This window comes from Anomalospiza imberbis, chromosome 7, assembly GCF_031753505.1.
Source record: "Anomalospiza imberbis isolate Cuckoo-Finch-1a 21T00152 chromosome 7, ASM3175350v1, whole genome shotgun sequence".
NCBI lineage: Eukaryota > Metazoa > Chordata > Aves > Passeriformes > Viduidae > Anomalospiza > Anomalospiza imberbis.
The window spans coordinates 21,532,148-21,547,309 of NC_089687.1; the positions used below are offsets into that span (position 1 = coordinate 21,532,148).

Sequence of the window (15,162 nt, forward strand, 5' to 3'; positions counted from 1 at the left end):
CACAACAAATAAAAATCTACACTTAACTAGAGTGATTTTCCATGTCATCTTCCCCTGGCAAATGCCCTGCTAAAAGCCAATGGCCACAGCTCACCCAACAGCCACCTACAAGTACAGCATCACAAAGCACTGGTTTTCAGTCATTCTTTATCCCAAAGTAAACTCATTATTTCTCCGTATCTGCAGATGTCCTTCATTGCATGCAGGACCGAAGTCCTCTGAAAATTACTGCTGTGCTGCTGTCCAATGGTAGACAGGAGAGGAGGGGAACAGCTCACCCCAGCTCCTGCCAGGCTCACTGCTATGCTCCTGCTAAAGCCAGCATGTGCTTTTGTCAAAGAAGTAACTGTGTTTGTCCTCAATGTAACAGTCTGCACCACCAATTAAATAAAAGTAAAATTTATTTGGTATAGGACAGAAAAATAAGAACAAAATCACTTACAAAATAAATGTTAAGCAAAAAAATTCACAGAACTAGATTAATATTTTATAAAAAGCTCAAACTTTAAGCATCTGATAGAAATGTTACTTTTTGCTCAGCCTGTTTTACGTTTCCCTCCCTCTTGCGTGGAAGTCCAAAGTCTTCCTCTGCATGCATTAGTTTACACTAAGGAATATTTACCACAAACTATTCCAAAATGGCAACATACATAAAAGGATACTCCCTTAAGACAAGCGGTTTCCATTTTTGCTTTTTAAATCTGCATACCCACCTGCTGCATACTCACTGAGACCATATACACATGCCCTGCTTCTGCCTGAGTTATTCCACTCCTCCCCTCTTTGCCAATGCTCCAGTTTAGATTTTAACTGAATGGTCCAAACACATCCATCTTATAGGCTACAAGATCCCTGTTTTCTTCCTGAGTACATGAAGAACCATTCCATGAATTTGCACTTAAAAGTGCTCCTGAGTATCTTAGGTGAGAGATTCTCCTTGCTTTCTGATGAATACTGTTTGAAAGATGAAAGCTCACACAATCTGTGTTACATGGAGTCCATGTACCGCTGTAACAGGTTGTTGCACCGAGCTGTGAGACGAAGGTGTTCACACCACTGCCACGTGGAACTCCAAAATGCACATTTTATACCGTACTTTTTACTCCAGTACTGGTAACAACATTCAGCCAATTGGCTTTTATTTCCTTGAGCAATCTTCTCTTTTCCAGTGTTCTGTGGCCAAGGGGCCCTCTCCAGCTCTCTCAATATTTGACATTCTGCTTAAAATAATCTGTTCGATCACTCAATTCCATTCTTTACCTCCAAGGCAAAAAGTACCCTTTCTACTTCCATACTTCTGTACAGAAGATTGTTGTGTTACAATACATGTGATGCATGATAGCAGTTTAGCTCCTTTATCCCCTGCTCCAAGACAGATCTACTTCTACAAGTGTCATGCAAACAGCTGATGCTGCAAGGAGAAACTACTGCCCAGTTTTTAACTGACAATGTAAGGAACTTCTTTCACAGTGCTGTCTTGCAGAAAAGAAAAAACAAACTTTATGATTCTTTTAGTGTTGGGAAATGCTGGCTTTTAAACAAGAACTTTGCCATGTTATTTATTTCATTTATAGAAATATACACTTCCTGAATCACAAGCTGAGTTTCCTTTAACAACTCTGAACATTCATCACTGTGACCTCTTTTCCCAATGGCTGGTGCAGAAAGTCATAACAAACATAACACGTGCTTTTCTTCCAAAAATACAGAGGAGAAATTATTTTTACATGGTACAAAAGTTATTCTCATCTTATTTATGGAGTTGACTTAAACAAAAACAAACATCCATAGCCGCTGTCACGCAGTGTGAGCCTCAGTGGTAACGTAAGAAGGTTGAGGTGTGAGGGTTTACAATACAATGCCATTGAAACAAAGCCAGCAAATCTTATATGCAAGCAGTGAATCAAATTTACTTCTGCAACCTATGCAACTACACTGACTGAAGTCAGCTGGGCTGTGTGGACAGCAGCAGACACTGGTTTTGGGACAGGTCTGAATTTTGAGAGCAATACCAGCAATTGATTGTGAAGCCAACCAGTGCCCACATACACGTATGTCACCCTCACACTGACCCAGTGGCCTCTCCATACTCTGAGCTCCACCTGGACTTAGCAGACTGAGCACACAACAACGGAAGGGCTTGGCTCAAACACTGTAAAATGCTACTATCGGCACTATTTAGTTAGGACCTGGAAGAGCAATGTCTATTAATTCTTCTGTTGAGACACAGAAAAGTTGACTAAAAAAAGTCATAAGGCACCATTGATTCAACCTGGTTTGTATTATTCTTTTTTAACACTTCATAGTGAAATAAATACTTTAATACTGATCCTATTGTAAATAGCTACTGCTACATGAAGCAATATATTGAATGATAAAATGCTGCATTGTTCTGGAATATATCTAGGGACTTTTACAGCAAAACATATAAATGGAAATGCTGTTGTTGTGTGAACAAAAATGCCCCTTTCTGCAGTATTAAGCTGATTTATATGTATGCCAAACATCTATTTCTGAGGAGGTTTCTAGAGTAAAAAATAATTGCTAAAACCTAAGCAGCTCAGGATTCTTGGCTTGTTAACCGGGGGCCTTTTACACACCACATTTAAAGTGAAACTGAAGCTGGTTTTCCAAGTCTTTGGTAGTGGTCCAGATTTCTGGTCAGAAAACCTTGCTGAAACGATCAAATACAAGATATTTTGCACGATACAGAGTATCGGAAGAACACTGGGCAGCATTTTCATCGACTTACCAAAATATAAGTTATGTTGGAAGCAGGTAAGTTATAGAAAAGATATCACTTCTGGAGGGTTGGTTTTTTTTTTTGTGGCTGCACAGCTATTTGGATATTAATAAGGATTTGGCAAGTCAAGGTACTGAAAATATTGTATTCTTAAATTCAAACTATTGTCCCTTAGAAAGGTATTAAGTGCTTCAGTTTTAAAATATGAATACAATAATTTAACCTTTAAGTTATTAGCCTAAAAATCTTATTTGGACTTCTATTCACAAAATAATATCCCAAAGAGACAGGCACTTTAAGTGACATCCATAAAATACATATACAAATTCAGCATTGTGCCAGGTTTGATGCCAAGGTACACCTGTCACATGGAGGTCCCACCAGTATCTGTTTAAGATACTTTACAGCCACGATCCTGCAACTGGATGTAGATACATCCCTGCGCCTGCGCATTCAATTGCAGGTTCGAGACCATAAACAGTAACTGAAAATAGGTCATTAGATACAAAAATGTAAAAAACAAGTAAATAATCAAATGCTGTCACAGCTAACAAGATTTTGTAAACAAACACTGAAAAGACCAAACTAAATTTTATCTGGCCAAATCCAACTCTAGTCTCATCCCCTTCAGTGTGATGTCCAGGCTGCCAGGCAGAAAGCAGATCTGCCCCTCCCTGCTCACAGAGTGAGCAAAAAGCCCTATTCACAGACATTTCAGCAGGGTCCAGACTCTCTTTGGCTGAATTCCCTAGATTTTCAAGGACTGACCTCATTCTAGCCGCAGAGTGTACTCAGGATGATATCTCCCATGCTAGAGAAATATTTTCTTAACCTACATGACTAGTTTCTATGTTTTATTCTGGGTTTTTTTCAGCAACACCCTGTGAAGCACAGCTGCCGACACAGGCTTGGTAGGGATCCCAAGGAAAACACTGAAGAAATGTACTGCTCATGAGACTGAGGGGACATTTTTCAGAGGTCCAATTAACAAAGAACTATCATTCACCAATATTTCAAATCCAGAATTATAATTGTCCTCTAATTTCCAAAGGCATTTTATACGCATTTAGATCCACTTGTAAAATTCACTCATACAATGAGCTCTTTTCTCATACACAATTGAAAAGCCATTAAACATATTAACCACTTGCCACAATGTTAGAATACTTTACTCTTTCTTCTATCAGTGTAAGCCTTGCAGCTCTCCATAGAGACTTCTTTCACAAAGTTTGAAAAGACAAACTTCATGGCCAACTCAGGAGACCAAATCTTTCCATTTCTCTTGAACCAGTGCAGACAGCAAATTTTGGATGCTCCCGCTTGAATGTACAAACCCTGGACCCCCCTCACAACATCGAAGGGCTTTCACTGAGGAACATTTTTGACCTCAGCTGCTCTACCATAATGGAAGTCAAACACAAGCTCTCTGAGACTTGTGACCTAAGTGCCAAGAAGCTTTTTAAATCAAACCCCATCATTTAGTTGTACCAAAGGAACAACTGGAAAGCATTCTGTGGAGCGCCGGCATTAGTGATGCTTTACAGGAGGAGCCTGCAACTACAATAATTGCTGTGTTTGCACTCAGACTACCTTCTGAGGACTCTTCACATGCAGTATCAGGCAGAGGGTGCTACAGTAATCCAAGGCACGGATGACATGATGTGGGTTGGTCCACAAAAGAGTAGGAGAGAATTAGATCACAGAACACATAACACTATTAAAAAAATAGGAAAGAGGGTTAAAAATATATATGTATTTTTATGCTGATGAATTCTTCACTTGTGCTTTTCTTTGGAAGATTCTCTGCAGATAAAAACAAGGCCAGGGACACTATTCTTGAGGCAGGATGTGTTGTGTATTGTTTAAGATTTGCTTGACTAAGCTGAAGCGAAAATGCTAAAGATGAACTCTTTGTCACCATGTAGTAGGTCTGTGGCTTGCAGAAGCAGATAGGCTGAGTTAGGCATGCAAAGAAGGATCCATGGGACTCCTGGCTACACTTTTTACCCAGCAACTGTTTTTTTAAACATCAAATACTTTATCATTAAAATAATACAGCTACTGTACCCAAAGTGAATGAAACTGCTTTGTTCAAGCTCTATCAAATTCAAAGCCAGACCTCCCACGGAGCTCTCCAGGGGACAGGGTTGGACACGGTAAGCATGATGCACGTATGTTCTGTAGGGTCCACAAAATGCCTGCAGTTTAAGCGAATAAAATTCAGAGCTTTGAGCAACTATAGTCCATAAGCCACATCTATTACTTCTGTAATAGAGACTGAAGTTTGTTCCAGCTGACAAGCCAAAAGTGGAATCAATCACGACAGACAACTTTCCAGTCATGGGGACAGGAGAGCTGACTCGAAGGAAACTTGAGAACAGATGTCACCCAAAGATGGGCCAGAACCCATTTCACCTTGGTATAGGCGGGAGCGGGGGGGCACCTCTTTCTTTTCGGACAGAACCACCTAAAAGAGAAAGAAAGTTTTTTTGTGTCACTCCTCCTGGAATACTCCTTCATTTGAAGGGAGAGTTTACATTCAAGCAAATAATTCAGTAACTGGTGAAGATCTAATTTTTATGCGTGGCCATGAAAAAAAAAACCTTTGTAGAGTTTCTGGTTACTTTATTAAAGAATATCAGAACTTCAAACACTGTAAAATAACATTTTTAACTAATGCTGGAATCCCTAATGCCTGGAAAGCACATATATTTTGGTCCATTTTCCCCTTCCTAAAACAGACTTATAGCTCTTGCTAGCCTTACTGATTCATGTGAATACACAACTTCTCAGTGCTACTTGCAATACATGCAAATCTCAACGAAGTGGCAAGCTCTAAACACAGTAAATGTCAAAGCTCTTAATGTTTTCCCTATATGAAAATTTTCATAGCAAACTCATAAAAGGAAACACAAAAAAAATGTGTATGTTACTTTGCCTTCCTTTGCGGATGAATACAAATGGGATGAAAGCTACCAGGGCAAAGTAAACGGTCAGAGACCAACAGGAATCTCTGCTTCAAACAAAAACTTCATCATCTGGAAACAGGAGAGAAACATCTGCATATACAGATGATTATAGGATAACTATGAGCCACCAATGTCACTGGTTGTGAGAGAAGTAATTGATCCTAGGGTGTATCAGGCAAAATACCACTAAAAAATATAGGAAACATCCATGCTGCTGTAGAAGACATGTTTGTAACCTGAGCTGGAACAGCATGTAACAGTGATTGGAAAAGACAAACAGAAGTGTATACCTAAGCAGCTCTGATGATCAGAGAACATGGTTGGAAGCAGAGCGTAGTACGTCCAGATTTAATCAGCCCAGCAAAACAAAAACTGAGAGTAGGATACAACTGTTGTCTTAAAAAACATCGAGAGTTTAACACACAAGAAGAGAGGAAAACTAAACTCAAGGATGATGCTGGCACAAAAATAAATGAGTTGTGCACGAATTTAGATGGGAAATGAGGTGAAAGTCCTGAGGGATTTTGTGGTTCCAGCTGCCTAGAGCAGAAGAGCTGACTGTAATGGCAGAGTTGGTCACTTACAGTACAAAAAACAAACAATTCCCCATTCAAAAAGTTTCAGAGGGCGTGTACCTATGAACTTGCATTTAGCTTTTCCTCTGTGTGAGGAAGGATGACCAGACTGCTAGCCTGAGAAGTCTGGAAACTTCAGCATCAAGACTCTTCCCCATGCACATTGGTTTTAGGACAATACACTGAAATTCCAACTTACCTCTACTGTCATTTCTTGCTAGTTTACTGGGATAACTTCTGTTCATGGGTACATATGGTTCTGGAGGTGGCAAATCAGATATTGGATGAAAAGAAAATCTGCTTTCCCATTCATCTGAAAAAATCCCATTAAATTTACTCATTAGTTTTCTGACATAGCTTAGGAAACTCAATTGACATTGACATCATGTTTAATGCATGTTTTAAATTGCAAAATGCTTACACAGTTGCATACTGAAGCAGCATTCTCTTAGGAAGTCAGGGAAGATGATGCTTTAGGTTAATTTGGGAATGAAAATTTCTATCAACTGAAACTGATCATATAGCCAATTTAATGCAAAACTACAGATTGGGAAAACAGCCATAATTCCACTAAAATAAGTCCTACTCTCCCTTCCATGTATAATAATAATAGATCTGCTTTTTTAACACACACACATACATACATATATATATATGTGCTACCAGAACTGCCTTGTTTCCCCTAATTCAGAACAGTATTTTGCTCCTGGTATAGAATTCAATATTCAAGTGTCATTGATATACCAAGCTCAGAAGCATCATTAAAAGCACACTCCTATAAACACTGTTTTTTCTCTCTTAATATTTATACTGGAAGAAAAAAAATAACCATTATGCTAAAATTTATGACAGAGACTCCTGAATATAACTAGTGTCAAAAATGGAAAAATATATCACTTGAAGCTATATCTCTTTAGACTACAGGGGCCCTTTTGATGTACTTACTCAGTCTATAGAATTCTAAATAAAGCAAGCATACCTGTTTCTTCATTGAAATAATAGGAAATGTTCCAAGAGCTCTGTTCTGCACCTGATTTTGAAAGCCTAAAGAAGAAAGTGTGGGCTAATTTAAACTTTGTCATTTCTTCACTTGCTTGCTTTAGGACTTTGCAACCATAGCTTTCTCGAGATATTGCTGTATTTTACTGCATAATGTAATGAACAGCTGAGTAAGTTCTACCTGGCATTTTTACATGTGATTATTTGCTGGATTCAGTTTTTCTCTGTTTACTTCCAATGGTTGCAATCAGAAGCCAGTGTGTAAAGAAGCTGCATCTTCTGAGCCCTGCAAATCCCTTGAGTAGGAAGAAATATGCCTGTGATCCTTCTGTCTTACCTGATGTGTGAAGATGTTTCAAAAGCATGAGTTATAGTTTCATTTTCTGTTTGCTTTTTTCTAACCTTATAAATGTCAGGAATACCAATTTTGGCCTCCCGTAATTAACTGAAGGATTTATCTGTTCTATGCAAATAGAAAACAATTAAAAGGAAAAGCACGACAAATCTTTAAAACACAGCAATCTTGGACCTCATCTTTTTAATAAACACTAGCAGAAATAGATACTTGACATTTTCAGCAATGTTCTGATAATCTCTTCCCTCATCTGTTTTTCAGCTTTCAGCTTTTGAGTCATCTAACTTGTTCCGATTTCTGAAGTGTCGGTGTAGCTGTGGTTTGAATTCATATTAGAACAATTCCTTTCCTTTTTTCAGGGTATTTTTCAAAGGGTTATTTTGGAGACTATATTGATGACTTTGCAATTCTGCTCTATGTATGGCATATTTATTCTGTTCCTACTTGCTGGGGTCAATTGAGACCCAAGTGACACCTCTGTTGGTCAGAAACCAAAGGTTGGCACTAGAAACAAAGTCTCTATCCCAAACCTTTTGTGAGGTATTAGGGCCAAAAGCCACTACACCGTCTCTATGGAGGGCAAACAGCTGGGAGGAGGGCTCACCATCACCTGGATCCTGGAAGCCGTTTCTGACAGCCGCCGAAGGTGGTGGCGGCGGCGGCGCTGCCGAGCCCGGCCGGTCGGGGGGGAGCGGGGGTCGTGCTCCGCCTCTCTGGCTGTCCAGCCCTGCCCGGGAAGGCAGCTGGGGAGTGCTGGGCAAAGCCCTCGAAGTGCTTCCATTCCTGCTTATGGGAGGAGGCGGTGGGAGCGGGCCTAGAGCAAGGCAAGAAGCAAACACACAAATGCTGTTAATACCAGGGGGTTACTCTGCCAGTGGAAAGCCACTGCTGGCATCCCAAGGCCGCCCGCTAACAAAAAGGGCTGTTTCAGCACCCTTGGCCCCAAGGGGTAACAGCCCTCAGCACCCACTTCCCTGCTCTCCAGGGCTCTCTAGGGATTTAGTGCTGACTTGGAGAGTACAGCTCAGAGGAGCAGGATATATCTAAATATAAACATACTGCAGTGTCCACGTTCCTATTCCCCTCAGCTACAGAAGCCTCTGTAAAGGTCCTGGTCCTTGAAGCTACTTTTAAACCACTCTAAATTAACAGTGGCCACAACAATCAGAAGTCACAGCTGGAATTCAGGGTGCTGTGGAGGTCCAAACTGTAACACATTTCCTTTTTATGGACCATTGCAAGGCAAGAGGTAGTGTAGCAGAAGACACCTGCTACCTTCAGAGGCTCTTTGTCCATGAGGGTGATTCCCTCTGGGTGCGTGATGGCGCACAGGGGAGCTCTGCCCAGGAGTGGCCGCGTTACGCAGCAGCTCATCAGCTCACTCATTTATAAACAAATGAGCTGCATGACAGGTTTTACAGTAGCTGGAACATATCCATCTCCCTGTAAACTGGAAACAGACCTCACACATAGACTGGCATTTCCAGCATTTGTGCATCTGTAACTGGCACGGACGTGACAGGTCAAATACAAAGGCACAGCCTACATAATACAGACCCAGGGCTGTCCTGAGGGCAAGGGAAGGGTGCTTCTACAAAAAAAAGTAAATAAAGACAGGAAAGCTGCTTCTGCCAGGGAGAGAAGCACCCATGGTTAGGACACAAGAAGGTGAAGCAGAGGGCGTGGAGAGTTACGCATATTCAAAAGTCTCACTACCTCTGTTTGGTGCAGTTGGGCAATTGACAATTATGTTAATTTTCAATAAATGCTTCCCCGTCTTGATGAAATCTATCTACAGACACGCACTTTGAAAAAGAGAGCAGTAGATATTGTGCCTCCAGCAATAAGCATTGAAACATTTCAAGAAATATGCTGTACTTTGTGTATTTTTGCTCCCCTTCTTATTTTACAAATTACTGAAGCTTGCCTTCAGGGAATGGTTTCAAAGAATGAGAAGCATTCAGCAACTTTCAGAACAGTTTTGCTTGCTCTCTCTAAACCTAGCTAAACTCCATTGTCTATACTGAACTGCTGCAGAATAGATGTATTCATGTTTAGAATGTATTGCTACAACTTGGTTCTACTTACTGAGCCAGACCTGAGCCAGAAGAAAGTTAGTGCAGGTTTGCTGAAACCATCTGCCAAAGAAAAGGGTCAACTAGGAAAGCACTGGTGGAAGCTAAGGCCACCACAGAACAAACTCTTGGAAGTGACTGAATAATTGCAGACAATCTCAGCAACTTTGATCCATCAATTTGGTCAATTGTAATGGAATTTTTCTGATTTATTTACTGCAGACTGCACTAGCATTGTGCCATCCTTTGGGCTGGCAACCAGCTCCACAAAGCACAGTTATAGGGCCACTATTTTCTGTACAACTGCTGTAGGTGTTGGAGCTCCAGACTGTTTAAAAGAGCTGGAAAGCAACATAGCTGTCTGTGGGAGCTCCCATGACATGCATTTCTATTGTCTAGGACTGGGCAGGCTAGAGATGATTTCTGAGTTTATTCCAAAGGAGGAAATTAAAGGTAATTCCATGGAGTTTCCCAGCGGTATCTTCTGTGCAATGCTTTTCTCCACCTGATGTTAGAGGGCTTGATTGTGCCTAAATTCTCTCATCTCCAAAGGGACAACCATTAGGTATCAGAGAACTGAGTTATGATGTGCAATTCTCAGAAGTTATGAACAGTGTTCACAGAGGACAAAGTACATTATGAAATTGATCAAAGGAGACAATTCTACTTTAAGTCTAATTTGATATCTACATACAGTAAGAATAACACTTAGTCACGCTGTAACAAGTGCTATTACATTTAACAACTGTTGGCTAGGTCTTTTATTAAAGCTATTGTATTTGACTGTGTTTGTGTCTCTGAACACGTAGAAGGTCAGATTCCACAAACCTCCACTTGCGAGAACGCGACCATTAACTCATGCTGGTTGACTCAGGAAGTCAGATGCTGTCACTTTACCAGAAGCTTCTTTGCATCAAAGAACATAATGGGGAAATCCCTTTGCAACCGTCTTCAATTACAGTGACTATAATGAAAGTTACCAAGATCTGTAAAGTACACGTGAGCACACTGGTGATGCACTTTGACTTTCTTTAAGCCACCCTGACGCTCACAAGCCCTCGCTTCCAATTGCAGAATTCTTAGTGCCTAACAGGGATGTCATCCTGGGATGTGTTTGTTGTACATGAGAAGCCGGCGCAGGCATAGCCAAAGCACGCTCTCCCCATGCCACCTGCGCCGGCCAAAGCATCCTCTCCCGTGCCACCTGTCCCCGCTCCCTACCTGAGCGGCCGGGCGGGTCTCTGACGGGCGGCGGCGGCCTCTCTCCGGGCGGCGGGGGCAGCGGTCCGGAGCGGCCCCCGCCGGGCGCCGGGCACGACCCCAGCGAGATGTTCCTCTGCGGCAGCCTCGGCATCTCGTCGCCGCCGGCGGGGGCAGGCGGGACCGGGGGCGGCCCCGGCCTGCTGGGGGGCAGCGGGGGCGCCGGGGCGCCGAGGGCGGGCCGGGGGGCGGCGGGCACGGGCGGTTTGCTGTTCTGCGGCGGCGGCAGAGACGCCTCCCGGGCGGCGGGCGGCCGGTGCCCGGCGGGGGGCGGCGGCGGGGGCGGCGGCTTGTCCTCCGCCGGCCGGCCCGGGGTGGGCGGCAGCGGCGGCCGGCCCGAGAAGGGGGGCGCCGCGCCGGGGCCCGGCTGCCGGAGGGGCACGGCCGACCCCGCGCCCCGGCTGCCCGGGAAGGGCGGGGGGCGAGGGCCCCAAGCTGGGCTGCCGGCTCAGCCCCGGCACCGGCGGCGACCCCCGGTTGTGCAGGCTGGAGGCGATGGGCCGGGGCGTGCTGGGCACCGGCGGCGGCGGCGCCGCCTCGGGCTTCGAGCCGGCGTCGGGCCTCGGCGGCGGCACGCGGCTCCTCTGCGGGTCCGGGCCGGCGGTGCGCGGCCCCGAGGGCGGCCCCGGGAAGCGCGGCGGGCCGCTCGGCGGGGAGAAGGGCTTGGCGGCGGCGGAGCGGCCTCCGGGCGGCAGGACGGGCGGCCGGCCTCCCCCGGCGTCTGCGGACACAGGAGAGGGAGCATCAGCGCCGTCGCACCGGGGCTGCGGTTCCCGAGGGCCTGCGAGCGGCTAGGCCGCAGCCCGGCACGGGGCACCCCTGCCTTGAGGCTCGGCCCCAACCCCAGTACCGCTGGGAAACCACTCCAGAGTACCAGGTGACATCCTGATAATGCCTATGAGGCACGAGTTAAGTGGCCACAAAGTAACACAAGTGATGCAACCACCATACAGCAAACAATAAAACAAGGAGGGAAGAAATGGTGAAGAACAAGTACTGAACACCATCAACCTGAGAACAAAAAAATCTTAACTTTTAAATTACATTTAACAACAAAAGTTCAGCAAAAAGCTCTTTTCAGTACTTTCTAGTAGCTGTGATCTAAGGATGTAGTTGTGCACATCAGGAAGAAGACAGCTGGCCCTGCAGTTCACAAGTACTATTCTGCGATGCCAGGAACTTCTGTATTAATACAAGTTCCCGAAAATAGACTGTGACACAATAGAAAATACCAGCTCTGAGAGACTGTTTTGTACATGTGCTGGAAAATTATGTTAGGCTATAAAATATGTAATATTTGTAACACTCTACAACCCCCATAGCATAGTCCTTCTTCAACATGTATGAAATCCTATGTCCTTGAACTTAAAAAACTCAGTGGCCTCAGATGCCCTTCGTTTAAAGGGGCATGAGGCTTGGGGCAGCTGTTTTGTCAGCCAGAAGCACACTCCAGACAAGCTTCCATCTGCAGTGTATGTACCAGCCAGCTGGGATGCCTCATGCACTCCCTAAGTAGCAAATCATGCTGTTGTGGAGCTGACACAAGTACTTTCCATTTGGAAAGTAGATCTTTTTCCTGGTGCACAAGAAAGAATTAGCCTGGATCCTCCTCTGTTCCCCTCTTGTCCTGCACACCCAACAGCTAAGGCAGGATGTAGTCTGCCTGACTGTACCTTGCAGGTAGCCATTCAACACTACCAAGATCTTTAGCTTTCATCAACAACGAGGAGGATGAGTGGAAAGGGAGTCTGGTTTCTCCCTCCTAAAACCTAATAGTAAGAATAAAACAAGGTTCAAGCTGAAAATTACATTTCCTAAGAGCCTACAATATTTGATGGCTTTCTCAATCACAGCAGGTAATTTACTGCAGTGCTATGAAGGCTTTAAGCAATGTCATTTTTTCATACTGGAATTCAGGGTCTTTCTTACCAGCATCTCGATTTGCAGTACATCTGAGCTTTGGCATTCCTGCTTGAAAAAGGCCTCCAAGGCCAGGTGGTCCACCACCACCAAAGCCACCGCCACCACTGCCACCACCAAAACCCCCGCCGCTGCCACTGCCACCTCCTCCAAAGCCACCGCCTCCACCAGATCCTTTGGGTTCTGTTGGGAAAAAAGATCCCCCATATTAGTGAAGCAGGATTAATCCTGCAAAGTCACCTTTTTTATTAGAGTAATGCTTGTAGCTGGGGAAAAATGGATGAACTTTTAAAACACACAAGGTTTGGATCATCACAGCTAACATCATCACCGCCACCACTGCACTGTGGAGGAGCTGGTGCAATAACCACAATAACCATAGCCTCTGTGTTTTACTATAGAGGCTCTAGACTGGAAAGAAGAGCAAATTGCTGCAGAGAATTTGGAACTGGGCATGGATGGGACCTCTGAGAACATAATGTAGTCTTTGTTAGCACCTTAGTTGCTTCTTCCTGTTTCTTTGTACTTTTGCTCTCTTATCCTTCCCTTCCACTTCTCCATAAGCAGAGACAGGGCGGAAGGGAAGGGAAGGGAAGGGAAGGGAAGGGAAGGGAAGGGAAGGGAAGGGAAGGGAAGGGAAGGGAAGGGAAGGGAAGGGAAGGGAAGGGAAGGGAAGGGAAGGGAAGGGAAGGGAAGGGAAGGGAAGGGAAGGGAAGGGAAGGGAAGGGAAGGGAAGGGAAGGGAAGGGAAGGGAAGGGAAGGGAAGGGAAGGGAAGGGAAGGGAAGGGAAGGGAAGGGAAGGGAAGGGAAGGGAAGGGAAGGGAAGGGAAGGGAAGGGAAGGGAAGGGAAGGGAAGGGAAGGGAAGGGAAGGGAAGGGAAGGGAAGGGAAGGGAAGGGAAGGGAAGGGAAGGGAAGGGAAGGGAAGGGAAGGGAAGGGAAGGGAAGGGAAGGGAAGGGAAGGGAAGGGAAGGGAAGGGAAGGGAAGGGAAGGGAAGGGAAGGGAAGGGAAGGGAAGGGAAGGGAAGGGAAGGGAAGTCCCTCTTCTTGAAGGTGTCTCTGGGAATCACTGCTGGAGATGCACAGAATTCTCTCATTATTTATGATATTGCAACATATCTACTTATTTAAACAAAGCCTAGTAACAAAGGAGATGCCATTTCTGTAGGTTCGGAAGTGCAGTGACAGGATCACTAGCTGTGAACGTTTCCAGCATGCAGGAATTATTTTATCAGCCCTCCCCCTTTTCTCTCCAATGTCAATATTTCTGCTGTGACAACTGAGTTGCCAAAAGTAAAATGAAAGTGTTTCCACAACTACAATACGCAGAAGAGCCTTATTCACAGCATCACTGCAAAATCAGCAGGTGCACAGGTTGGAATATCTGTGGAGATCAGCTCTCAGATGCTAGGCCAGGCCACATAGGCTAAGATCACTTGCTTAATTTCTTGGAATCCTGATTTCCACAAGTTTGGGTGGGTAAAAATTTCACAGACTTCAAAGTAATTAAAACCTGTGGATGAAAAGCACTTTTAAAAATTTCCCCAAGAAAAAAGGAAGAGTGTATCCATGGGGGAATGTTTCACATTATCCTTCTCTTTCTTAAGCATGTCAGCTCAGTTCAGCTCTGACTCAGATAGGGTGTGAACCTCTGGAGAAATGCTGCTACCATGGTTTAGTCTTTCATCATGATTTGTTAATTCATGTAAATAAGATAATAGGCTGCATCATTTTTATCTTACTGTTTACCCCCTTCCTTTAATCCCCTCCAGCTCATTACTATAGCTAGGACATGTAACTTCATATTCAGAGATAATCTTTAAAAACTGTAGCTGGCTGACTGCAGGATTGTATCTAATTTTTTAAAAATTATTTTTATTTGGTCACACTCCTCTGGACATTTCCTTCTTTTGTCATCATGTTCCTATCACAGTCCAGCCTTTAATTGCATAGCCAAACCTAGACTGAGGTGTATCACATTTGCTAATCAGTCTGTAGAAGTGTCTTTTCTCCTTAGGAAAAGAATGCTGTTCCTCTGTCAGCACAAGCCTGTGGTCCTCACTCTTCTCTTGTTCTGCCTTCCCAATACTTTTGCTACATGGGCTTCTCCAGCCTCCTCTTGGCACCTACCAAGATGTGCTGTGAGACACAGCAGCAGCACAGCAGGATAGAGACCTTATTTCCATTCAGGTAAGTAGAGTCACTGCCTTGTACAGTACTGCTGGGCTATCTAAAAAGATAACACCCCTGAGTCACTCCAGGAGTGGC

At 44.3% G+C, this 15,162-nt stretch overlaps 1 protein-coding gene across 1 annotated transcript in view; it reads right to left on the reverse strand.

The window, feature by feature from the left end:
* Positions 1 to 383: 383 nt before the first annotated feature.
* The window catches only part of WIPF1 (WAS/WASL interacting protein family member 1), a 38,710-nt gene continuing 23,931 nt past the window's right edge, over positions 384 to 15,162 (reverse strand). The window contains 6 exon segments of the mRNA XM_068195921.1: positions 384 to 5,210; positions 6,487 to 6,600; positions 8,246 to 8,455; positions 10,938 to 11,397; positions 11,399 to 11,697; positions 12,906 to 13,079. Coding sequence (XP_068052022.1) covers positions 5,155 to 5,210; positions 6,487 to 6,600; positions 8,246 to 8,455; positions 10,938 to 11,397; positions 11,399 to 11,697; positions 12,906 to 13,079 — 1,313 coding nt within the window. The 3' untranslated portion in view covers positions 384 to 5,154.